This window comes from Haliaeetus albicilla, chromosome 24 (genome assembly GCF_947461875.1).
Source record: "Haliaeetus albicilla chromosome 24, bHalAlb1.1, whole genome shotgun sequence".
In the NCBI taxonomy this organism is placed as follows: domain Eukaryota; kingdom Metazoa; phylum Chordata; class Aves; order Accipitriformes; family Accipitridae; genus Haliaeetus; species Haliaeetus albicilla.
The window spans coordinates 7430204-7457869 of record NC_091506.1 but is presented as its reverse complement, the minus strand read 5'-3'; the positions used below and the strand labels follow the sequence as shown (position 1 = coordinate 7457869).

Genomic DNA, 27666 nt, shown 5'->3' with positions numbered 1-27666 from the left:
CACTGGATTCCTTGCTATGCCCACCATAAACTTACTCGGTTTAAAAATCCATCCAAGCAAGGACATTCCCCGCACTTTCCAATGCCATGGGCTGAAACTGAGAGGTTGACCAAATCCAAAGATCTTGTCCGTGGAAAGGAATGGTGTATATAACCTCAAAGCATCAGCTAAAGGACTAGTTACCTATGGGGCGGTCAATGGTTGGCAGCACTGCATGATACAGGGCCAGCTCTAATCCCCAAGAGGTGTGAAAAACATGTGGCAGACAGCTCTCCGTTTTCAGTTTAAAAATAGTTCGTCTTTGCAATAAAGAACTGGATTTTAAGGGCAAAACATGCACATTTTAAGCTAAAATAAACCCCTAAGCTGGCCATCCTGGCTGGAGGTGTGTGGTTTACACAGGCATTCACCCGCTATCCTTTCGAGTAATCAATGTCCAATCATAATGCACTTTCATTCCAAGCACTTTTCTATTGCCAATAAAGCACCAAGCAATTTAATGGATTTCTAACCCCAAATTGGAAGCTGTACTGCATCCAACTGATTCAATTTGTTCAGTCTTAGAGGAAGCCCTGGAACAAAATGCTAGAAATAAAACCACATGCACTGATAACATTACAGAAATAGATACACCAAGAAGCAAATGTTCTGTCCCTTTTATTTTATCTGACCTCCAACCTGTTTTAATTGACCTTCAAGATGGAAAGGCTGCATTTAAAAGAAGCCATTTCCACCTAGATCAAGAGAAATAAAAGCCAAGCTATATATAATGCATTTGCTGCAAAACAAGGCAAATAAATCTACCGTGAAACTACCTTTCAGTTGACAATGAAAAGCCAGAAGAGACTTTCAAGTTAATTTACTCCATATTTTAGGTCCTAAGCAAAGCTATTTTCCTCAATAAACTTCTTTTTCAGGCCATGTGCAGAGAACAGCAGAGATGGCTTCCTCTGCCCTCACCTTATCACAAACTATAGCACTTGATGGCAGACAGCTGTATTACCACCTTTGGCTAGCAAGAGGCTGAAGCAGCAAATCACAGAGGCAATGGTGTGATGCAGGAGTTTCCAAACGGTGGTCCACAGTGTACCTCTTGCCAGCAGGAGAAAGCCAGCGGGTCAGATACTGTTTGACATGGTAGACACTTTTCTTACATTGATTCTACATGTAAGTGATCACCGTAATTAGAATGCCACGAAGAAGTCGAGGAGATGGTTAAACCTATTGCTGCTTTCCATTACATACCAGTCTTCGCATTCCTTATATACAGCAGAACATCACAAATAAGCATATATTCTTGCTTAAATAACTTGCACATATACGTGACTGTTTCACTATGTGAATTTACAGACACATATGCAGCTACAAATGCATAAACATGTATACATCTAGATATGCATGAGGCAATACATCTATAGTGATGTATACAGGTAGAAAGGCTTTATCAGGAGAGTTTGGGACAGCTGTACAGCTTATGACCAAGTTGTGAAGAGCGCTAGTAAAAAATCTTTATTACTCTCCACCCCAGCATATAATGCCACATCTTTTACAGAAGCACTATTTTAAAAATGTTTGAGAGCTTTACAGTTTTTATTGGTGCTATTTTTCAACTCCTTCCACTTACAAAGCCAGACTTCTTTATTAGCGCAACTCAAACTGCAGAAAGACTCAAAAAGAGGAAAAGTTATGGCCAATAAAATTTTAGAAAGTTCTTCAAATGAGCTTGCTGTTCCCAAGTCCAGTATCTCAGGACTTCCCAAGGTTAAAAGACAGCCCCTTTCTCCAGGGACTGCAGCTTTTTGTTCTTTGGATCTCTTAACCTTTTAGGAGTCCTGGGCAAACGGGACTCTGGGCAGAACAAATGTGAAGCCAGTTAATGGGCCAGTTACTGGGCGCACACTCACTCCTGCTCTCCACACTCCTTGTTGGGGCACTTGAGCTAAGCTCAAACCCTGCATTAGCATCAGTGAGGCACCAGCGCTGAGCACACGTTTCGCCTTTGGATCAGGAAGGTATTTTTTCCACCTACTTCAAAGGGCCATGATGTACTTCGCTGGATGGATGCCTTGATTTATTATTCAATGAACTCCCTTGGATTTCTGCAATTTCTCAACTAAAAGCATCACCGCTAATTCAAAGGGAAGGTATATGTTATTAAGGTTGAATCCAGGAACAAACTTTCTCTTCTATAGATTTTTATCCTTTCCTTGCTGTAGAGGGATGGGAAGGGGAACATTTCCCTATTCTTTTGCTACAGGAAGCAATTAAGGACCCAATCTTTTGCAAAACTTCTGGATTCAGAAGGTATTTGGATAAGCTCACTTCATCTTCTTTTAACTATTATTATTGGAATCATACTGCTCCACTTGGCATTTGAGATCAGTTTTTTTTTCTTGTAACTATCTTAGTTTCTGCCCACCAGAAGGTGCGCATATGCCAGTGGAGGCTCCAGTCCCAGCTTCAAGCACAGGGAACCCTTTCATCTGAACGAAGGCTGCATCGAACAACAAATTCTGTAGGGAGACGTAAAAAGCAGACAGATCCTTCCCTCTTGCTTTGAGCTCATGTCACTCGGGCATAACCCAAAGTAGATGCCATCTTAAAACTGCCTGATGGCCTCTGAAAAATAAATAAATAAAAGAAGTCCTATAACAAAACTCCACGTGGGTGGCCACCTGGCTGCGATGAAAATAAAAAAAGCTAACACTACACTTAGGCCAAGAACAGAAATACCCTTTTGCTCTTCCGAGTGGTCCTTGCAACCCCAGGTAGCCATGCCAAGGAGCTCACCATTCACTACTCACATTGCACCTCTCATGGGGCAAAAGGCACCTTGGCTTCGCACCAACACCTGACACTCCAAAAAGCAATTATTTGAAAAACATGAATGCAGAAGGTGCTCCCAAGCTTTGTTATTGCATGGGGAGGGCCACAGGTGTACTCACCATTTGGAGAACTCAAACCATGCCCTTTTGAGAGCAGATAAATTAATCACTATGAAGAGAATAAGGAGAAGAAATGTCACCATTTTATAGTAATCAGAGAATCCTTAGGGCTCGTAGAAAGCATTGCTGCTCTAAGCACAGATGGCAATGGAAAAGAAGTGCAGCACTTCGTGTGCAAAAGATGAAGAAGTCCTGAGATGAACCATGATGCAGAACCCAAGGCACCCCACAAACAGGGTCACGGGAGAGATGAAAGAGGACAAGTCTCCTCAGACTGGAGGGTAACAGCACATCATGTGGTTGAAAAACCACAGAAGAAACACCCATGCAACTCACTACCACATCTGTGAAGCCACGAAGAGGAAATACTTTTTCTCCTCTGGGCAGGTCACAACTTGGCTGTTAGCTGCACAGTTTTCTTCAGTCCTTCCTAAAACCAGGCATTGTCAGAAGCAGGACCCTGGGCTAGACAGGCCACCGACTCATGGCAGCGTGGTAGCACGCACTAATGTAGACTCTGTATTTCAAGCCTGGCTCGACTACAGCAACGCCACATTAAAAAACACATTTTCCTCAATTTGTCACAGCAAGCGAGGTATGAAATAAAAAACTTTCCAAATCATCCAAATACACAGGCTCCCCCCCCAAAAGCCTCTTGCAAACCAATGAAAATTGTGTAAAAATAAATTGTAGTGCATTTTATAGGGGAAAATAACTCTACTGCAACTGGAAACACATAATCTAGCTTTTCTCTAACAAAACCTACAGGAAATGGCTCTGCAAAAGTTAACTAAGTGATACTGAACTTTCTCCAGAGTGTTGTATAGGAAATAACACTGCAGAAACGACTGCCTGATTTAACCTTTTGTCCAGACTACGCTACAAAGCCATACTACAGAGGTATCTGGCTGATGTTAACAATCCTCCAGTGTATTCTCTAGAACTGCAGCAGAGAAAGCAGGTTATCTCACACATGCTCAGCAAAACACCCTTGCCATGGTGCAAAGCCCAGGCAGCCAACTGCTGATGGAAAACAGAATTTTACAATTTTCCCTTTCTGTGGATGGCAGTTGGTTTTTATTTTGTTTTTTAAAGATGTGGAAAAAGTAACGGCTATCCTGTGGTGCAAAGAGCAGAGCAGATGCATGCATCCTCTGCAATCGGACCTGTGCCAGATCAGCAGTGCAGACATACCAAGGTGTCCCATCCCTCTCTGCCATCTGTCAGACTATCCATCCATTTGTTAGATACCTCATAATGCGATACCATAGTATTTCTGGGTGAAACCCCCTTTAGCATCATGTTTCTCAGCTCCATCACTAACACTCACTGAGCTTCTCCCCCTTTACTCACCACCTCCACCACCCCAGGAGGGGCTGCTTCATACAACAACGAGCACCAGAGAAGAATCTTTTACTCCCAAGGCATCTCAGGAATGGCACATCTGGCAAGAAATCTGGTGTCAATATTTGCGTGGAGCTCTGCAATCACAGTTACACAAACTGAGCCAGGCTGCCCTCCATCCTTTTTTTAGCCAAAAAGGAGGAGCTACAGCTTATATATATACTCCATCTACTGAATCCCCCAAACAGAAATACGCCATACGGGAAAGAAAAAGGTAAGGAAAAAAACCCAAGGCTTTTCCACATTCCCACAAAGCTTGGGTTCCTATGTAATTGCTTTAACCAGGACAGACCTTCTCAAGAACTATGGGACATGTTTACTGCTTGATCAGGTTAGCCAGCAGGAAACCATTTTATGGTTTGGGTTTTTTTTTTTTTTTCCCAGCAAATTTGATACCACCACCAAAGTTGCTCCAAGACACACACCACACCCCCCACCACCACCACATACAGGGCAAGAGCCAAAAAATAATTTGTCTAGAGCAAGGACATAACCCTCTGTTCAGTAGGCCCACAATAAAATGCCCCCCACGGAATGACACTGATTTCAATATACCAAACTGGCCACTGGGAGGGAAGCCAATACACAGCAATACTGCAATCGGCCTCGGGAATTAGCTCTAGTAGCTTTTTTTTTTTTCCCTGCAGCCCCACGCTTACGTCAAGTCACGTGAATACAATTACATAAACTGTACCTTTTCCATGAACACCTTCTCTGGGATAAAGGTTCTCATTTTACTCCACATAAAAACACTCTCCACAGGTTTATAAGCTTTAATTGCTATGCCAACACATAAAAAGTGCCCAAATAAGTCTATTTAATGGTTACATATTAACTATCATACACCTCCAGGCTTATGTTATCCAACTATTTGCTAAATCAATAAACTGCTTGTAAGCAAACTTTTTAAAAACGTTGCTGCTGCTGAAAATGTTCCATACCTGTTTACTAATAACTTTATGAAATTAATCGGAAACTCCTACCCATATGTGAAGTTTTCTGCTTAGTTCTGCTAGGGAAAAAGCAAACTGGTTTTCAGCACGAAGAATCTCTCCCATGCTCAAAATTGGATGCTGGCCCACAAGGTAATGCAAGAGCAGTGAAACTGGGCTGGGAACGACTTGGGTGAAGAAAAACGTGTGCATGTGTGTGCCTGCAGAGACAGAGCTCCTCTAAACCCAAGGAGAAAAGGTCTCTAGGAAACACCATCAGCCTGGACAGCCAGGAGCAGGGAAGCCATTAGCAAGAGGTTTTAGTAAAGCATACACCTAAAATAATTTTAATTGACCATAAAGGTAAGGGCACCGTCCTCAGTGAATCCACTGTTCTGCCATTCACCTGCAGCTGTCCTACACTCACCCCATGGGGCTCTGACAGGTAAATTTGGCCAACGGAGCAGCAGGTAAGGTGGTGGCTGCCTGCAGCTGATATGTGCAACAGCAATGGATGGGACACAGCATCAAATAAAACCTTACCACAAGGCACCCTTGCCTATTAAACAGCACATGAATGAGCCACTTGGAAAAAGCTCTGCAAGGCTGCTGGCAAAAGCTTTGCACACCTCCATGGAGGAGAGCAGAAAGCATTTCATTTACTGTCCCGCACCTAAAGGGGCATCAGCAACCTGTTGCAGCCTGGCTGCTCTCTTGTTATGGCAAGAGTACGCTCAATGGCTGCTAAATTTTACCTTGGACAGACGTCCTCACGCGCCATCAACCCACCTGGCAGACACACGCAGTCAGCAGCAGGGGCACGAGTCCAGCTCCCGCACCCCCCTGCCTCCTCCGGGACAGGGGAGAGGGCGAGCGAGACTGAGCCAAGCAGCCTGTGAGCGATTAAGCGTTGATCAAATCCAACTATTTCATAAAGTTTCTGGTATGCCCAACCAGCTTCAGCGGTCTCTGCACTTTGCTGTGAAACCCCTGTGATATTTATGAGAAGTCTGCAAATGGCTCCTTTGTCACTTTTTTTTTTCTTTCACTCCTTAGTAAGTAAAGTGCAGAGTCTGAAACTTCAGAGGTGCACCTTGGCATCCCAGTGTGCTTCTCCAAGCACCCACTGAGTGCTCCCAGTGTGGGCAAGGGCACCAGAGCCCCACACCTCACAACCTGCATCCTTCCAGGGATGGCTAATGCCGCTTCTTTCACCCAAACCAGCTCCCCTTTTCCCCACCGCAAGGAAACATCCCTTCTCCCACACTGCCCTCCTGGCCACTTGCTTCCCAGCCCATCTGCAGACCCACTTCCATGGGGGGCAGACAGACAGCGGGCGCTTCGCACCTCCCCACCATAAACCTGCCCAGAGCAATTATCCAGCCCCGCTCCAGCTGGGAACACATTGCTGCCTCATTTATAGCAGCAAAGCCACACGGGCAGCAGGCAGCTGGCCCCAGGGCCGGGGTATGCACGGAGAGAAGCCGAAACCCCCCCCCCCCCGACAGCAGAGGAAACGCAAACACGGGGCGGGGGCTCGCACTGCCTGCTCCCCCCTGCCTGCCCACCCCCTGCCTGTGCCCATTAAAAAAATTAATCCCGATCGTAAAAGCTGGAGCACAGCCTGTATTTCAGGCCAAATAATAAGGGGAGGCCTTTATAAAGAAGGAATCACTGTTCAGAGGGAGGGGGATTATAAAGGTTATTTAAATTAAAAACAAACTGCACAAACAAATAAACCTCATTGCCTTCCACCCCCCCCCAACCACTGCAGCCTGAGCCCCGCATCGGCTGCCTGTTCTGCACTTTATCTGCAAACCACAGGCAAAGCAATTCCCCGCTCTGCACCCGTTTCACAATCTGCTCACTCTGAACCTTACACTACGTCAGGAATTAAACAAATATTTCCTCCTTCTTCTTCAGGGTTTCCCCACCCCGCCACCCATGAGCTTGGCTCCAAAGTCCAGCCGGGCAGCAAGCATGGGGTTGAGGTGTAACTGCCAGCTCAGAGAGCTCGGCACGCTTCCCACCGCCTCCAACAGCCCCCCAAAAAGCATCCATGGGGGTAGCTGGTGGTGGTGACAGGGTACACCAGCCCCATTGCACCGGGAGAGGCGAGAGGAAAGCTGGGGGGCAGGTGTCCCCTGCAGCCTTCCACAAAAAACAGTCCAGAAAACAGGAGAGGGGCTCTGCGAAACCCCGAGCATCCCTCCCACTGCTCAGGGATAAACGCACTAAAGCCACTGAATCTCCGTTTATCCTGCAGAAAATGAGGAACGGGGGGAAATCTTGTTTGTAGCCTTGCTCCCAAGAAAGACAAGGCTGCAGACACATGTCCTCATCCCAAATAGTCTAACACTGGGATGAGACCAGAGGTCTGGGAAGGGTAAGTGAGCTCCTGCTGGGCTGCAGAACCGGGGGCAGGCAGGGGAGGGAGAGTGGCCGGGGTCCAACACGAAGCCTTTGCCCCTGGCTCGGCATCCCCTGGGCCCATTGCTACAGTAAGGAGGCAGCCTGACACACTCCCAAAATACACCATGGACAGCCAAGGTGGGGAAGGAGGGCAATACTGAAAAACAATGCAGAGATAACAGGAACACTCTGCAGAAGTCAATTAAAATGTTAGTCAGCCCTGGAGACAGAAATCCTCAGGAAACCAGACTTCATGTGCCTGTTTCCACACAGATTACTGGCGATTATGAGTAACTGCAGCAGAAAAATCTTGATGAAAAGTCTTCTCAATCTGTCTACACTTCCGAACAGGTTTATGCTACAAATTTGGAGTTTATCTGTCTCGGAAAACACTGGAAGGGCCATAGCAGGGAACCAGCAAAGCGAGAGCATTAGATAAACCGAGGGGCCGAACATCGGAAAACCAAGTCAAGTTGGTTGAATTTTTGTGTGGTTGCTGCTATTTAATGGCAATGCCTCATTAAAATTTGGGATAAAGGAAGCTTTTGTTAAAGACCTGCTCTTTCCCTCCCCCCCATACCTTCCCTCAGGGTTTTGAGATCACATAAAAAACACATCCCCAAGCTCCTCAAGGGATTTTTTTTTTTTTCCCAGCAAAGCCAAGGCTGACAAGACTTGACATTCCTGAAATGTTTAAATGGGGGGAGAGGGAGAAACAACAACATTTTTTCAAACCCACTTTATGCATCAGAGACAAGCAAAAATTGGCCCAGGGCCAATTTAAAAAAAAAAATTAAAAATATTTGCAAGATCATCTTAAATACTCCCAACATTCCTGATGGAAAAGTCCCCAGCTGCACAGCGGACGCAAGCCCCCACACCAAATACTGCACATTCCTGGAGGGAGCTGCAGAGCGGAAAGACATAATCGAGGCGATTGACAAACCACCGCACACGACCGCCGGTCCGTTCCTGAGCATCCCGTGGGGACATGCCACCACTGGCACTCGCCCACGGCAGGTCTCGGGCTCTGCAGGAGGCTGGCAGGGACCAGCCTCCCCTTCCAAGCAGACGGGAGCTCTTAAAAAACACGTCCCAGCGACTTGGTAATGAGCTCGGGATGAAGAAACCTGGCTAATGAAGAGGCAAGAGCCAAGATATCCAATTTCTGCCAAATACCAGGAAAAGTATACTACTATCAGTAGCCATTATATTCATTAAATCATATACCACCCCATTTTGTAGCTTTTTCCAGGCTGGGATTTTGCTTGCCCAATGCTGTGGGACAGAACTGGGCGAGAAGGGTGCAGACAGAGCACTATAGCTTGCAATAAAACCCACCGAAGGTGATACAAACCAGATGTGGACAGTAACTCCAGGCACTCAGAGGTATTACAGCTTCATATACCAGCCACAGCATGCCAAATGCTCGGGAGCAAGCACCCATACCGCCAAAACACACTTGAGAGTGGGGAGCGTTTCAAGGGGTGCAGAACGGGTTAACGGGAACCCATCGAGCTCCACCAGCCAATTATTCTTCCTCGGCTTACTAGCACAGAAATTTGGGCATCAAAGAGGACCACAGTGTTCCACTTGTGCAATAAACTCCTTTCACCAACATCACTTCACACTTTCCAGAGTGCAAAGTTCGTGCTGATATTGTTGGCTTTCTCACTCACTGCTTTTTGGCAACGTCCCGCCTGCTTGGCTGTTCATTAATATGCAATCAGTACATTAAAGGCTTCGTTCCACAGTCCCAGCTAGGCTGTAACAGCCTTTTCCAGCAAGTGCTGTCTTGTGGGGGACAGAAGTGCAAATGTGTTTAGGTGCTCTTAAATGCTCAAAATTAAAAAAAACCCAAACCCTACATTCCTATCAATTGGGTTTTACAGAATGAGGGATTATCACCATCAATGCAAATAGTGTCCAGACAAAACTTGGGAACTATACTGAATTTACTCTCATTATGCTTTACTCCTTTATGCACCAGTTACACTACTAAATTTTTGCACAATTTACAGACTGACTAATCATAGCTATATGGCAAAGGCTGCCTAAATGCACTGGCAATGAGAAAGTTTCCACCATTTTCATCTGAATGATGGCTAACTGCGGTGCTGTGAACAGTCTCCCAAAAAAATCCCACCTGTTTTTTCAGCTGTCCTCTAATCTTCCAGATTTGAGCAGAAAGCAGGACAGCCCTGCCTCATTTACTGTCACCACAGCTGCATGGAAAACCGTATCACCATAGATCAAAATAATTCCTTCTCTTTCGGGAGTGCTTTCTGAACAGTTCTGCTTCCCAAACTCCTCATTCCTACCAGCTCCATCACTCCTAGGCCATGCGTGCAACACCCATCCCAACCAGCAAACAACTCACCTTAAGTCCCCTGTTGCTCTCTACAAAAACAAGCCATCAGCTGTTGGCTAACAAGCTCCTCAATTAAACACCCCGTATTTACTTCACAGCCTCCTCTTCTCCTGCCCCTGGGCTTGACCATTTCAGCCTCTCGTCCAGCCTGTCCCCTCCTGGCCCACCCAGCATCACCTCCTCCCCTGCTTTCTAAACAGGCACAGAAAACTTACCCCAGTCTCCCTCAATATATTATTAAATCCTGTCTTATTTTTCTTCCCTGGGAGACTAAACATAGGCTGTTACTTCAATATAAAACTAAGCACATGCTCAAAAGACAGAACAAACAGAGTTTAATTGTAAGGAGTACTAAAAAAAGCACTCTAGTTGTTTCAGGTCATTTTAAGCCACTTTAATAAGTTTCTGTCCCAATTTCTCAAGAGTTGCTTATGATGGAGATGAGCCCAACTGGAAAACCAAAATCAAGAATCCTTGAACTCTAAAGGAAGGTTTATCTGCACTTGGGCCCAGATCTGTGCTGAATGCAACACAGCCAAATAACATTTTTCCATTACTTTTTATTACTATTGCTTCATGTTCTCCCCTCATGAGCACAAGGTCACATCAAAATTTCTCCAGGTGGCCCCCAGTCCCATAAATTGTTAGATATCTGGATTTACATCAGTGGGATTACACAAGATCAGCCAAATGTGCACATGCTAGAGGGAGAGGGGACAACACGGCACTTTAAAACTGGAGAGTATTTTTCATTTATAAATAGTTTACATTTTTGGATCCAGTGGCGGACAACCCGCTCAGTCTGTACTGAAACCAAAGAAATATCATGTGTGAGCACTAACCACAGTGTAACAGAGATAATAAACAACAGACAGGCAGCCATATGCAATGAGGCTAGTGCTTTTGGTAGGGGAGGCAAATTAAAATGAAAAGAAACACCAAATTCAGCAACCCTCACGCAGCTAAAGGCCCTATTAAATTTCAGAGGGACTCATTTCTCCGAGTTAGGCTACAGGAGTAACCTCCACAAGGGAGCCACAGCTCCCTGCTGTTCTTCCCTGCTCTCAGCTGTACTAAAGGTTTCAGCATCTCTCGGACCATCGCCTCAGCATTAAGGAGGGTCCAGGTACCTGCAGCAAGGAGGGACAAAGTGATGTCCACACGGTCACACAAAGCATGTCCATAACAGATCACGGGGTGGCATCCGAGTCCCGGGGCAAAACCCTGGGTCAACGTGCACAGGAGCAGTTCAGATTCTGATCCAAGAGAGACCTGGGGCACTCTTCTAAATTATACACAGAAAATAACTACAAGAAACAGGAACCTAAAACACACTGTGCATCTTGCAACCACGTACCCTGTTTTCACACCCCATGAGATTCCATTTGCAAACAGCTCATACTCGGCATCAGGCGAGTGAGGGCTGCTACGTGCAAAGCACCTGAAGTCTGCTGGGCTCCTTCAGAAGCCTCCAGCCTCATGGACTTAACTAGGAGAACTAACAGAGCCGGATTACAAATTTTCTACACCAGCCTCTGCTTTCACACCAGATGAAACTAAAATGAACGCTGACACCTGTCTTACCCATGCTTTTACAAATGTTTTCGATATTACGTCAAACAATATCCTATATCCCACAGAAAAGACAAGTCTTAAAAGAAAGCAGGACAAATCTGTGCTTGCCAAGCAGAGGAACCTGGACTTGGAGCATCTCTATTGAAATCAGCCTGCCAAGACCAATCTGATGTGTTTTATTACTGCAAGGAATTCCACAAATATGCTGGTAACTTTTGAGCGTCAGTGTGGGTTCCTAGGTAGGAAAAAACCCTCCTTAAAATATGCACTTTCCGGATTTTGAAAACACTTACCAGATGTAAGAGAATTCACAGACATTTCATCTGCCATGACAAGTGTGTAGACACCAAATCTAGCTGAAGAGGCTGAGCACCCATCTCTGTCGTGAGTGAAAGACTACAGCCAGATATGCCTGGCTGAACAAAGGTTTGTTTTCAATTATATTTCAGATTCTTCTAACAATAACTGCATGGCATCTGGCACCAACACATCTGAGCCTTTGAAGTGGTTCTTGACTTCAGCGGGAAGAGGGGGGAGGGCAAAAAAGGGAATCAATCAGCAATTTCAGTCCAAGTCAAACCTCTTCTCTGAAGAGAAAACGTTAACACCACAATCTCCCAGCACACCAGAAATGTGCTAGCAAAAACAAAAAAAAAAAACAAAACAAACCCCATATTTGGGTCAAAATAGCAACGGGTCTGCACTGGGGTTGCTGCTTTCTCCTTCAGAAACAAGGTAATGAGATACATGGGTCAATGTTCCCAGACACAGGAGCCTTCCTGCCTCCCAACACCTCCTCACGGCTGCCTCGGGTAGTGTGACACTCCGCATCCCCTTCCCTGTCACTCATGCTCACGCCTGTAATAAAATGCTCATGGGAAGAGACACCTAATGCCTAAACCCCAACAACCAGCAAAAGCACAATTAAATCAGAACAGGAAGGCAGCAAGCAAAGCTTGCTGTCATGTTCCCCATTCAAAATGCCATCGCTGGCCACCCAGCCCCAGGGAAAAGGCAGCACTGCCACTTCCCTATTTCTGGGCAAAACCAGCAGCTTCCACTGAGCTCTTCCACAAAGACTCATCATGAACGCACATGGAGCGTCCACAACAGACCAGGACAGCAACACGTGGGTGCTGCAGGGTGTAAACTATGGGGTGCTGGTGACCACAAGACTGAATCACCTCTGGACATTTTCAGGAGAACATCCCCAGCAGGCTTAAGCAGGTTTGCAGTGCCTGCAGGTACACGAGCTGCCAACACCCTTGCTTCCCTTTCACCTAAGTCCATCTTTAGGTATCTAAACCCCTTTTCAGATCTAGCCTTAAATGACATTGCTAGGATCACTGGGGAAGTCAGTGCAAGAGCAGGGCACCAAACCTCAGTTTTAAAATGCATATCTTCTTTATCTGGTTTGTTCAAATAAGCACAGCCGTGGTTTAACAGCAACAAGGTGGCAGAGCGCAACAGCTCCCAAGACCAGGGATGGTGGTTTTGATCAGAATTGCCTTATTCATTTTCCCCAAGCCATACCCAAGTCCTACCAACTCTTTTTGTTAGGTCAGGCAGTTTCTGGAAACATCTTCTGGCTCAAAACATTTGCAGAATTTCAAGAATCTGCTCCACAAATCTTGAGGCTGCTTTGTTCAGGAATGCTGACATGTGGGCAAAGGGAAACCAAAACGTTCCCTTGAATGCTGCAGAAAACTTTAAAGTCTGCCCAAGATGAAAAATGCAAGAGTCAGAACTCTGAAGGAAGTGTGGGGTTTCTGCTGCATTTCAAATATCTCCCTGAACACACTCTTCCAGCACGGGAACGTGGCCGTGCCAGGACTGCCTGCGTGCCTAGCAAGGCTGATGGCCTCCCCTCAAAGCAGGGCTGGAGTTAGGAATGAATAAATAAAACAGACTTTCAGATCAAGTTTTCTTGGCCTTTACAGAGATGATCACGCTGTGAAAAAGCTCTGGGCAGAGAGTCTCTTCTCCCCAGACAGGATCCACCCACTTCCCAATGCCTCCCCATCCACAAGCACCAAAGGGCAAGCATGTACTTGGTCTTCTGCACGGCCCCTGGGACAACACTTGAGTTGTCCTCTGGAAACATCCATTGCATTCCACGGAACTGAGAAAACTAGACCTCCAGCTTATCCATAAAGCCTCATATTTATAGGCTTACATTAGGTGAGACAGATCTTCACTGCTTCAATTACAGGATCATTTTCAGGCCAAGGAGTCATGCTCAAGCCAGCAGTCTGCTGGGGGCTGCCAAAATAAGGCCCAGCTCCTCCTGTGACAATGCTGCATCAGCTTGTCATTTATTTCTGCCCTGCTACCCACCAAGTCCCAACAGACACCCAGACACCATGAGACGAGGGCTGGAGGGATGCTTTTGACTCCCGATTGCCAGGGTGTGGGACACCAGCATCACAGCACTGGACCAAATGCAGATCAAAAGTGGAAAGCAACCACTGCAGTAGGCGGGGCACAGGTCAAACAGCCACATATTGCCCCAAAACCACTGTGAAATACTACACACGGAGGGGATAGGGTTGGTTCACCTTAGCTCGAAAGCCCTTAGTAGAGGTGGCCACAGAGAATGGCGAAGGAGCCAGCAACTGAAGGCGTGATGGAGGGAGCGGTGCTGGAGGGCTCCTTCCCAGCTTGTCCTCTGCCCTCACTCTCCATGGATCCAGACCTAAACAGGCATCCTGCAACCCTCTCTCCCACACCACGGCAGTGCCAGGAGGACGACCGGCTCTGATCCCCCGGGGCAGGCACGGCTGGGTGGCTCCAAAGCCATCCAAACAAGCCAAGAGGGATTCTGCATTTCAAACCTAAAAAGCAGGAAAACCATCAAAAGGCATTTCAGTCGTGACAGACCATAACCTCCCCAAAACAGTTCAAGGCTCATCTTCAATCCACTCCCAATCCCACCCCAGTCCCACAAGGGCTGTTGCTGTTATTGTCTATCACACAGCAGCGTCAGGAAACTAACTTCCCAGGGGTCGGAAATTTTCCTGCTGCCAGCTGCAAACAGCACAGGGAGCCCGAAGGGAGGGACCGAGCAGCCTGGGGAGACGGTGGGCCAAAAGGGAGATTTGAGGGATGATGCATCCTGCAATGGCGAGGCAGACGGTTTTATAACCGGCGGTCAGAATTACTCAGGAAACCATAGAGGAAGCAATTGGAAATTGTTGGACAGGGAAACTTCCCCATTTTGTTTCCAAATGTGCGGGCCCATAAGTCTGCGCTGAATTCCTCTTCTTTTAGCCATGCCTCTCACAAACAAAGCAACATTAATTAGCATGCAGCCCCAAAAATGTCCAGCTGCCGCCTCCTCCTCCTCCCCAAAAAAGGTGGATTTGTGTTGTTTTGACTTTAAAAAAAATTTATGACAAGCCTAAATGGCTTAATCACACACAGCCTGTTCCCCAGCAAGCCCCATGCTGGCATTACGACTTGCACACAGGGTGCTTGAAAACCTCGCCTTCAAGCTGGCTCAAGTATTCGCAGCTGGAGAGTGAAGCAAACAAAGTAAACAGCAGTAACCGGAGCCCAGCCGGCAGCCCGCGTACACCACCGGCTCATCGGCAGCACCGGGGCTGCCGAAAGGGACTGTCACCTGAGGACAGGGTGGGCAGGGGGGCATGCAGGCAAGGTGTTGGAAAAAAAGCTTGTGCAGTCTGAATAAAAGGAAAGCCTGGGAGCTGGAGCAAGCCCGGGAGACGCACAGAGGGATGCGGCACAGTCCCAGTGTCCCTGCCAGCTGGAAGGACAGCTCTTCAGGCTCTTGTTAAACAGACCACAAAGTGGTAGCACTTGAGACACAAGTGCTAGGAACCGTGAGAGAGAAACGCTGGAGTAAACAGCTTGGGCTGTGATTTGGCATCTCCCAAGGATGCTGCCCAGCTCTGCCTTCTCCCCATGCTTACTATAAAGCCCAGACCCCATGAGCGGCTGGAGCAGGCAGGAGCCCCCGGCAGCCATCCCTGCCCCACCACAGCGCTGCCGGGGAGCAGGGAGATGCAGACACCCAGGGCCACTGCTTCCCACCCGCAGCCGATTGCTCAACATCCATCAGGCCACAAAGGCATCTTCTTCCTGGAAATGCTGTTCCAAGAGAGGAGCAGCCAGTCACCAAAAACGATTCCCAGCTGCGGCCATGGCAGTCACAAGGGTTTGCTGCCTTGGACGAGACACTCCCCCACCACATGGGTGGCATCACTTTATACACAACGAACAACCATGCTGGTCCCCAAAGAGGCCAGGATTCGGGTGCTGCCTCCACAGCATCCCCTGCTCACAGAGCCACGGACGGGGTAACCCAGCACCAAACCTTCCACTCCTACCTACGGATATTAGCTATTGCCAGCACAATCCCAGCAAGACTCTGAAACCCTCCTTCACCAACCTCCTAATGGAGGTAAGCACAGCACTGGGCAGAGCCATGTCCCACAGCTGGGTCATCGTTATCTGCTTTTTCTGCAGGGATGGCTTAATGGCACCGCTCTCCCCCACGGAGATTCTCTGATGTCTCGTATGGGATAATCTCACACTGCTTCCTTTCCCCTGGTAGGGGTACAGCCACCCTCCCCAGCCTGCTGCCTGTGAGAGCGCTAAGCATTTCAAATTTGAGTTCACTCCTCAAATTGAAGTTGGCCAACAGCATCAAAAGCTCTGGGGCAGAGAAGAGACACACACCATCACGCAGCCTCCTTTCTCAGGAAACCTAGGTAAAAAGCGGTACCTACCTCAAAGAGATTATTAAACGAGGGAGAAGCAAAGCCAACTGCTGTTTTAAGTAGACAGTATAAGCCAAATGCATCCTGTCAGATCTGTACAACTTTCTGTCCAAAGAGATTAACTCAAAGACCAGCACACATCTCTGCTGGTAAGGTCAGTAAGAATGAAACCAGAGCTCCTGGAAGGGGTTCAGCTCACCAAGAAGTCAAAAGCCAAGCACTGGACTCAGCCCCACAGAGATAAACAGATGCATTTACTAAAACTGCAGGAGCTGAAGCGAGTCCCATATGCATCCATCCCTGCAGACCAGAGAGGCAGGCTGCCAGCTCCGTGTTCGACCGGCAACAAACCAAGTGACACCACTCAAGATGAAAGTGCTCAGAAACTGGGGGTGAAGCCTCAGCTCCGCAGACCTCCTCCCAAACCAGAAAACTTCTCCTTGTCCGCTCATGCGGCAGAGGTAGAGTCCACCTATGCACCATTTAATCATCTTCATCAAACTATTTTCTAACCTACTGCAACAGGAAAAGTTCATTCATCCACTCTTACAAACAGATTCATCCAAACCCCTTAACTTCATCAATCTCAACAGCTTTTGGGTGGTCACCATCTCCATAACAAAGGAAAGTGGGAAGGAGGATATACAAGAGGTTTACAACCATGTGAAATAATAAAGCCAGCACAACTCCCACAAATGCTTCCAAATCAGAGGTCTAAAAATACACACTATCTTATTTACTCATTTAATGCAGAATGTGTGCCCTACTCCAGAAATAATCCAAAGGTGTTTGAAAGCCAAGAATTCTGACTTAAACGACTTGTTTAAGGAGGAAAAAGGAGGAACAGAGCTGTTTATAGACTAGCGTAGATAGGAACAGCACAAAAATATGCTTAGCAAAGGAAAAGTGGAAAGTATTATGACACCTTTCAAAATAAAACATCATATGGTTTGTTTAAATCTCCTAAAACAAGACAAGTCTCCCCATTTTGCCAAAACAAATGAAACACAAGTACAGATGCGAGTCTGCCTCCTGGTTCAGAAGACGACAAAGGTTCATGGTGAGTTACACAGACAAACAGAGCACGGGATGCTCTCCTGGCTCACCAGCAAGGCCAGACCACAAGCAGCAAAGAGACAAGCACCAGCCAACCGCCCTGTGTCAGCAGCACTTGGCATTTCTGCACTACCCATGCCTGTCATCGCCAGAGAGGTGCGGGAGTGATGAAATAAATGGGCATGAGAGAAGGGGGAGAGGGTGGGGAACATTCAGGTGCCACCTAGATCATCAAAAGATACCTCCTCACCCCTTGCAAATAACAGAGAGGTCACTGCTGACATGGGCTACGCGTGCATCCCTGCCATACTCCCCATCCCCATGTCCCCTTGGGGCTGCAAAGCCCGGTGAGAAAGGAAGAAATCCTGTGGCTCCATGCACCTTCCAGCTCCAACTCAATGCAACCACCTTGTGCTGGGGAAGAGCCAAATTTGGGTTACCTGCTCATGGACTGGGCTGCTGCGGGAACAGCCCACACTGTCCAGACTGCTAGAGGATATTTTTTTTTAGGTCTGTGCTAAAGGAAGGCTTCTGGTTCTTTTTCACAGTTCTCAAACCTGGGTGGACCACAGCTGACCGAGGCACAGCAAAAAGCAAGCAAAGGCTGTTTGGGGCTGCTCCCCAGGCAGTGGTGGTGGAGAACGAGCTCCAGCCTTTCCCCCCACGCACGCAGCGGAGGAAGGAGAGGCACCAGTGTTTGGACAACTGGAACACATTTAGGGGGTGATTTTTCACAGGGCCTCCAGCCAGGCTGTTTCCTACGATAGCCGTTTTATTATCCATGATACAATCCACAGACCAGCAGCTCCCCCATCCACAAGGTCTCCCACCGTTCCACTCCTATGGGGACATCACCCACATCGAGCCCCTCCAATGGGACACCTATGCACCCAGGGCACCTCCAGCATTGCATCCTTAAATGCAAGCAGAAGACAACACCCAGCAAACCTGCCACCTCCATCTGAATATCTTCCACCAAGCCCTCAGCACATCCAGTTCAATACCTTCAATCCCAGTACCCATCTGTACTGGTGATCAAACAGCACCAGCCAAGCACTGCCACGTGTGCTGCAAGCACCGGCCCACTGGCCAGCCGTCGCTTTAGAAGTATTTTTTAGATGACAGATAACATAGAAAACCTGTGTTTATATTGGCGCACGGGAGGCTAAAACAGACTTTAAGTGCGGTTAAAAAACAGCCCAGTCTACACCGGCTAGGCAAAATGTGTTTTGAGCTTGCAGGGCAGTATTTGGAGGGAGGCTCATTAGTAGCTGGTGTTGATGGAAAACTCTCCAGGAGAGAGGAATACTCACAGCACCAAAAGACAACGGAGTCCCATCCTGCGAGGTGCCCATCACAAAAGCACAGGCTTTGGGCAACCAGGGAGAGACACATCGATGGTGAGGATGGATCCATGTCCCTGTGTGTGGGGAAGCAGCACAACCCCACCTTTGCATTTTGCACCTCTCATTTCCTTCTTGCACCTGAGGGCTTGTCCTGCCTTCCTGCAGACAGCAAAAAACTGCCAGCTGGAGGAGATGGTCTAGGAAAAAAGCATCTTATTTCAAGATTTCACAGCCAAATTCCCACTGAACTCGAAGGTTGTGTTTTCTAATCTGAAAGGATTAATCTAAAAACAGGTGCCCTGAACAAAAGGGAAACGTTTGCGATACACACCCTGTATAGGTGAGCAGGGTTTACAAGAAATGCATTTAAGACTGCACCTCTGCAGATTTCCAAAATTAATGTGACTGCCCCAGGGTGACCAACAAAGATACCAAAGAAAAATTAACAAACAAGAGTTACTGCCTCATTATAAGCAGCAATATCAAGACTACCTAACCTCCCCCCCCCCAAAGACAAATTCTCTTGCACACAAAACTTTAGCTCCAGAGCAAAGCTTTAGACAGCTAATGCATTTTTAAATGCAACTTGTGCATGACACTGGAGTATGTGTTTTATAAACCTGTAGCTCTGTGTAAAGCTGTTCAATTGTAAAGGGCCTCTAATACTTCTCCTGCTGAAACCCATGCAAAGCCACTGCAGCAAACTACAAAACTGCTGTGACAAGCGCAGATAACCAACTATCCTGCCTGCAGATCCAGCATGGTTAACATTAATAAAAACTAGGCAGATGGCTACCGTTTGAGACCCATCTTTCAATTCTTACTCAAACTGAAAATGCAACCATGCAGAAGTAAACCATGCTCCTGGAATTGGATGTGACATGTCATCAGGTCTTGAGAGGTGCCCCCAAAATAGCAGGGCCTGCTTCTAGACTTCTCCAAAATTATACGGTTGTGGCTTGAGAGACAGCATGCTGAAAATATAATAAGGGAGCATAACATATTACATATGTTGTGGTCCTGCTCCGAAACTGGAAGAGGCTAGGGTTGAAGGACTTTTGGGCTGCAGTGCAGGACTTGGTTAACTATTAATGGATGACTCAGCTACAATAATAATAGGTATTTCATGTTGTGCGCTAGCACAACAGCATCCTGGTCCTTGACTTGGGTCCCTATGCACGGCAGGAAAAAGAATACTTCGTAGCACATCATTTAATAGCTAGACATACAAGGAAATATGAAAGAAGGTTTATTCACCCTTTGTTTCTTCCTGCAGCCTCACGCTCTGCTCCTTCCTTCACATGCCACTAAAAACCAGCAAGGGACTTCAGAGGAGAGCTGCCAGTGGGTGCCCGGCGTCCCAGGCTTGCATGAAACCACAACCCAGACCAAGGCGCTATGTTTTTCCCCTGTTACTCACCAAAGCAGTGCTCTATGTTAAATCACTCCTCTTGCCCTGAGAACGAGGTGCTAATTCCTGCCCAGCCCTGGTCCTGCAGAGCTGATGAATCTGGAGCCTGGATTTTCTGCAGATGGCTCTTCCCAACAGCATTAGCCTAAATTATCTCTACTCCATTCATCCACATGACCCCAGCTCCACACTGCAAAACAAGGGAGTCACACTGGGCGATTAGGTTAGCAGCACAAAATGATTATGTTAAAAAGCTGATGAGCTGAGCTAACTCAATCCAAGGTGTCTCACGGGGCAGACAACAAGATCAATTAAAAGCCCTGCAGCCCTAATTGAGAGTTTCTGGGTGCGGCTGACATACAAGTCAGGGACAATACACAAGTTCTCATCAGAGCTACTAAGGAATGAAAGCCATCATCCCATTTTGCAGCCACTCAAACTTCAAGACACAACTTTTCACCCCTCTTCAAGGCATCAAAGCAACCAGAACCCAAAGGCAGGCACTGCTTTTGCACGGCCAGGGCCTCCTGGCGCTCACCAACTCCCAGCTGCCCCGCAGAGCCAGTGGGAGCTGCACATGTATTCAGGACCCAGGTGTATGCACAGAGTCAGGAAGGTGTTTCTGCAGCACCTGGGGGAGTGCCTCAACATGAAGCCACCTTGAACCCTTCCAGCACACTCTGCTAAAGCTGCACACTGGGGAGCATCCTTCCAGTGCTCCAGGACTTCCCTGCGCCAGGTGGAGTTCACGCCAACTAAAGCCCCATCTCAGCAAAGTGCTTCTGCATCTGCCTAAATCCCCATCAGAGACAAGACTCCAGCACCGGCTTAACTTTAAGCAGGGATGTTAAATCTCACCCAATGCTCAAGGAAGCATTTAAGTACCTGAAGTGCTTTGTTGAAGTGTCTGGGCTCCCAAACATATCAGTTTACCACATCTAGCCTCTTGATGCCAGTAAGCAAAGGGAGAAGGCAGTCAACCTCACATTTGCTCCTTCATCCCTTAAACTTCGAGTAGAAACTCCTGCAAGGCTCAGCCACCCCCAAACCTTACATCCACAGAACTGTAGAGCAGTTTGCACAAGCAAAGGAAAAAAAATATTAAGCTGTATCTAACACAATAATGCTCGATTTTGCTTGAGAACAATTGATGGTGTGTTCGTCTTTTCGGCTGCCTACTGAGATGCTCGTTCCCCTGCCCTGGGAAATTTTCCCTCTGCGGCTCCTCCTCCCCCAGCTCCCAGACCATCCATTCTCCCCTTTTCAAACTGCACCCATTGTAAATGGCACTGAATATTAACACAGCCCATTGAGCACTTGCTCCTTTTGTATGGGACCCCTGCGTTTCAAATTGCAGTCACTGTAGAGAGGAAAAGCCTCGAAGTGATTAAATGCCATGAAGTTTCTCAAAAGGAGAGAGGAATATGCAGAGGAGGCTGAGGGGGTCCTAGAGCCTTTCACTTGAAGCCAGGGGCTTCTGCAAGAGCCAGAAAGGCTTCTTGGTGGGGGTATTTTATCCCATTCAGGCTTCACTATGAATCTCAGATGTCCTTCTAATCCTAGTCTGATTGAGGTAATTTCTGCCCCAGCTGTGGCTCAGTCAGGGATTAAGATGAGAAGACCAGACAGCAGTTGCAAAAGGGCTTGCTGTTAACTGCTGTTCTCCAGTGAGCACCAATAAATATCGCAGCATGCTGAGGGTGGTCAGCGAATCCACCGACACATGTTCACACAGGAAGGGTGGATTTATTTGCAAGCACGTGTATTTATTTGTGCATAAGCAGCAGGCTGGGACAGGCACTGCTTTGCAAGGAAAGGCTTTGCTGTTACCCCACCAGGACCAAGCTCCAGAGCAGCAAATGCAAGCCTGTAGGGTGCAGAGCCATCCCGCAGCCCCAGGGCTGGAAACCTTCCCTGAGCAAGGCCACTGCTGAGGACGATGCTCCAGGAAGCACCAAACCCAAGTGTCATCATAAATTGAGCAGGATTTCTTTTACAAGCACCACCAGCTCCCACCACTGTCCCACTTGAGCAGGAAACCTTCCTTGGACCACCACCCAGGAAGGAGCCACTGGCTTTGCAGAATTTCTTTGGGTTTCGACTCCCCTTCCCCAGGAGGAGCAAGAGAGACCGGCCACCTGCACCAATCCACGTCCCCTTCTCCCAAACCATCCTTCCAAGCCCAGTGGCCCCCCGCGCTGCCGGCACACGGTGAGGGCTCTGCAGCTGCACAGGGCCAGGCACCGCGAGCCTGGGGTGACGATTACTTAATCTTTGTTCCATTATTTCAGCGGGGCTGGAAGTAGGACATGCAGGGGAGGAATTGCCAGCAGCACTCCCCACTCCCGGCAGCATCAGCAGGAGAGTCCGTCACCCCCCTCTTTCCCTTCCAGCATCTGTAGAGGAGTGTGAGTTACTCCGGAGCCCGAGAGCAACTAATATCCATCTCCAGAGAGCACCATGCACACAGGCAGTGGCACAGCAAGTTTTTTGCAGAGCCCCACTCTGCTCTACCAAGTAAGCAAAGAAGCTACCCTAACATGTGAGAGCAGAGCAACAAGACCTGACACATTAAAACCCCAGTTTAGCAAGAAATTTTAAGCTAATAGGTAATTTTGAGCACAACTATTCAGTTTCATTGCCTTCAACAAAATCTTTGCGTCCATATACTTGAGCACAGCAAGAGTCTGCTCCTGACTCCAAGTTCAAATGCACTTCCAGGCCCTAAAACCAGGCACCCACAGGATTTTCAAAAGCATCCAGATGCTTTGCCCAGCTCTCTCCAGAGAGCAGCAACACTGTGCAAACAGCCAACATCCATGCAGCTGGTGCCTCAGGGCAACCTACCCATATAGCCAAACCCCAGAACCTCCCTGGAAAACCGAGAGCAGCTCTTAGCCCAGCTCTCCTGGGCACTTGAGGACTCTGCCTTGTTCCCAGACATGCCAGGCACATACTGACCCAGAGGCAGAACGGTCCGTGCACCGATGCCCAGTATCCCAAGAAAACTTTCCCTAGTCATTTGAGTCAAAAACAACACACAACACATCTGTTTAAAATAAAACCTTTCTTTCCTCCAGACCATACCAGCAATGAATTAGCTATCCAACCGCACTTCCACAGCCCCAAAGCCTTCTCACCATTAAAATCTGTACCCCAAACACTATTGCTTTATCACTAAAAAGGAAGAAAAAGCCCACCCCCTCTCTCATACATGATGCCTAGAAGAAGTCTCTCTTCTACCACTCCTCAAAAATTAAGATGCACAGAGACAGAAACAGAGGATGCAGGGGATGTGCCATATCACCAACACTACTGGAGCCCTGCACCTGGCTTTTCTGGGCACGAAGCATTTTGTACTTATGCTCAGCCCTAAAGTTTATGCCACGTATCACACTCTAATGTAAAGAGAGATTTCAGACTTAAGCACCAAAAGACATGAAGCATCTCCGGCAGCCTCAAACTGAGAACACTGCAAAGGGGTCCTGCACAGCAACTGCCCAGCAGAGTTTGATTCTCGCAGCATCCCCCACGCACCAGGGAGTTTTCACAACCACAGAGCTCGCAGCAGTTGGGTGCGAGGACAGTATGGGTCACGTCAGAGTGTTGCAATGTGCCCTACGCAGGGCTGCTCAGCCAGCAAGTCCTGCACACTTCTATAACTGGCATGCAGTACTGAGCTGCCCGTTGCTTTTAAGGAAAAAAAACCCCACACATCTGTGCCACGCTGCATTAACTATGAGCAACTGCAGTCCACCAGCCCTTCTGCACATCAGTTATGCCTTCTGAAAGCTAGGGAGAAAAATTACAACTCCAAGCTCTACTGCCAAAAGAGAAATAACAATAGTTTCAAAATATCCCAATGCTTTTCCTCAGTACTGATAGTCCTGTTGACAAAATACGCGGCACGATTAAGTCTGTTCCAGAACCCTCCCCCGTGTGCCGAGCCACATTTCCAACCCTACAAACAAAAGCTTTATCTCCAACACACTGAAAACTGACTCCAAGCACTGCTTCAGTATTGTGGCACTCATTAGGAATAAAAGATAAACTGCTAAGGAGGGATTTTTCAATAGCACTTTAATGAAGTTAAAGCACAGCCACCAGAGTCACTGAAAACAGGATTTATCTTGTCTCCCATTAGCGATCGAACATGCCCAAGCTTATCACCCCAGGGATGCACGGCTCCAATATTGCCAATCTCACCCCAATTTACGGCCCGGGGACCCGCACCCCCAGGCTGCGTGGCTACAGCAGCCTGGAGTCACTGCAAACCATTTGCCTTCTGTTACTTTAAAAGGGCACGTTAAAAAAAAAAAACAACACAAACAAAAAGTAACAAAGATAGTTGCTTAGAGGTAACTTTTCCCCAACACATGGTGCTTCTATAGAGGACATTAAACAAGTACTAAAAAAAGAGTTAGCAACCCTCTGCACCAGAAATTAGCATTTATGATCCTACCCAGCATGAAAAACATGCTTCAGCTTTGTGTCCCTAAACTGAAATAAGCTATTTAAGTGATTTTTAAGTGAGTAGAAACAATGTTACTTCAAAAACAAAAGTACTTGCAATAGCTTAAGTGTCTGCTTTTTCTATTAGCTACGGAGAAAGAAAAAACCCTTCATTTCGTATTGTCAGATATGAAAGCCATCACAAATTTCCACTTTAGCTAATTTTTTGGTTAGTTTAGAATTTACAAAGTTACAAACCATATGCTAAGTGGTTAAAAGATCAACAGCCCACAGGTCCGTAGCAATAGATTTATACGTGCTATTACTTCACCAATAAAATTCAAACTGAAAGACACTCAAAAATCTGTTCCATATGAAAAAGACACTCCTGGGTATTAGCACTCCTGAAAAAAAACACAACAATAAATTTCTTCAGACTGGGCTATTAATGCATTTCTCTGCATGAACAAAGATACACTGTCCTAATTTAAGAGGTGCATGAGGATGCTGGAATTATGCTGAGAAGACTAAAAGCTTGCTCTGAAAGGTGCCCAAGGCTGAAGGACGGATCCTTCAGAGCACACAGCGACAGGTGAATGGGATAAGTCAAGGTTTTAATGCAGAGGCCACACGTTGCTCTCGGTACGACACCTGATAATTTCATGTAAAACAAGGCATTTCTGCAGCCAAAAGTGAATAATACCAGGAGAACCTGACAAACCTCTAATAATTCTTCTTAATAAGGAGCTGGACAATCTCCAGCAACACTTCAGTGACCGTTCTCTCTCCTGGCAGAGCTGAGGAGTATCTATTATAACCAGGGGTTTTATAGATTCAATAATCTATAAGTCTGTTCAAACAGCAGAAAGGCCCAGCAACAGCAGCTCTCAGACACTTTTCCCTCTCCCTTTCTAGGTCCTTATTTCCCCAAGGTTAGCTGACAGTCGACGACACTGATTTTTACAAGTTTATGAGCACATACACACATACCATCAGTCCTCCTGCAGTGTCACTGTCAAATGAATTGAGCTGTCAAAGCCGAGAGCACGCTTCCCCCTTCCCCGAATCTCCTGTGCTTCACGTGTCTGATGTTGTATTTCAGATCTTACCGGGTCAGAGCAGCGGTTGCACAACCAGAGCAGACTCACTGCACTTTACGGGAAACGGCAGTCACGCTGTCCTGCACTTGGGCATGTACCTGAACACTTTAAAACACCCTTTGAGGGGCAAACAACAAAAAAAAAAAGCAGCAGCACTGTTTTAATCACCAGGTGCTGGGCTATAAGCTCAGCTACCATCCAGGGCATACGATACGCTGCAGGTTAATAACTTTGCTAGACGAACAAGTACTGAGGGAATCACAGCCAGCCACGCAGCCTTTATTGGAAAGCAACACCTGGGTTTTTTTTTTCTTGAAACACCCCAACAAGCACCGCAAGAGCCTGCGACTCTCGTTCCGACTCACGCTCCCTACCTCACCGGCCTTCACACCTGAGCCGTCGGCAGCTCCGAACGTTCGAAGGGAGAGCGCAGCCCCGGCGCTGGGGTCCAACGTTTCGGCAACCGGGCGCGATGCGGGTTTGCAGCACCAAGGCCCGGGCTTTGGGATGGATCTCCTAATAAGGATTCGGGAACCCAAGCTGGCCGTTATCTCCAGCAGATTCCCATCGTTAGAGGAGACCAAACCCGCTCCTGGCTCTTCTTTCCTCCGAGACACCGGTACGGAGGAGAGGGAGAGCCCGCCCGGCAGCCCCCCTATCCGCTCAACCGGGACCCGCATCGCCCCCCGCTCCGGGTGGGAGCCTGAGGAGCCACCGGATCACCGGAGAAGTTTCACACCGCGCAGCTCAGCGCCTACAAGGCTTTAAAAAATACAAACCTGAGGGATTTTTTTTTTTTGGGGGGGGGGGGGGTAGAGATTTTGTTTGTTTTACAAGCCCTCCCCGCCCCGCTGCGCCCAGCTCCCGGCGGAGCGGGGCTGCCCAAACCCCCAACCCCTCGCACCCCCACCCTGGGTCCCCCCTCCCCAGCGCGGTGGGGACCCCCGCCCGGTACTCACACATGCCGCGGCCAGCAGGGCAGGTCCCGGGGCAGGGCGGGCAGCTCCAGCCCGCCGCAGTTCAGCAGCTCCCCGCCGCAGGCGCAGCCTCCGGCGGCGGCGGCGGCCGAGCCCAGCAGCCCCAGCAGCAGCAGCGCCGCCGCCGCCGCCCCGCCGCCCGCCCGTGACGGCACCGCCATTTTGTATCCGGCACCGGAGAAGGTCCGAGGCGGGAGGAGGCGGCAGGAGCGGCAGCGGTAAAGCCGCGGGGCCCCGCGAGCGCTCAGCGCCGCTCCGCCGCCCGCAGCATCGTCTCGGTCGCCGGCGGCGGCGGCGGCGCGGCGCGGCCCCGCGGGGCGATCACGGCACCGGCATCCACCCGCCAGCGGGCGGGCACCGCCGGGCGGGTCGGGTCGGGTCGGGTCCGGGTCCTCGGAGCGGGAAGCGCTTCCTCCGTCACGCCGCACGGCTCCGGCCCGGCGGCCGCTGGAGCTCCCCGTCCTCGGTGCGCTCCGGCGGGGTTGAGAACCGCTACGACCGCCGCGCCGTTCCCGCTCCTGCCGCTGCCGCTGCCACCGGCCCGGCCCCGCCGCTCTCCCCGCCCGGCCCGAGCGCCGCTCGCCGCGGACCCACGTTGGCGACACCGCAACATGTAGCCGCGCCGCCCCCCGCTCGCCCGCCCATTGGCTGGCGGCCGTCCTCCGGCGGGCCCGCGCGAGCCGCCATTGGCCGGCAGGCCCCCCCCTCCCTCCCTCCCCGCCGCGGCGCCGCGGCACCCCATTGATGCCGGCGGCCCGTCAATCAGAGGCGCCGGGACCCGCCCCTCTTTCCCACTCCAGGTGTGAACGCGGGCGGCCACCGCCCCCCCCCCCCCGCGCTGCCTCTCTTAAAGGGGCCGCGCCCGCCGGACCCCAACCCGCTCCGCCGGAGATGGCGGGGGGGGGGGGGAGAAAGCGACTTGAAAATCTCTCTGTCGTAGATG

General features: G+C 48.7%; 1 protein-coding gene across 1 annotated transcript in view; it reads right to left on the bottom strand.

Annotated features, from left to right (window-relative positions):
* LRIG1 (leucine rich repeats and immunoglobulin like domains 1) overlaps positions 1 to 27368 on the bottom strand; it is a 95777-nt gene extending 68409 nt beyond the window's left edge. The window contains 4 exon segments of the mRNA XM_069811900.1: positions 26706 to 27028; positions 27031 to 27111; positions 27113 to 27256; positions 27258 to 27368. Coding sequence (XP_069668001.1) covers positions 26706 to 27028; positions 27031 to 27111; positions 27113 to 27256; positions 27258 to 27368 — 659 coding nt within the window.
* Between the last annotated feature and the right edge of the window lie 298 nt (positions 27369 to 27666).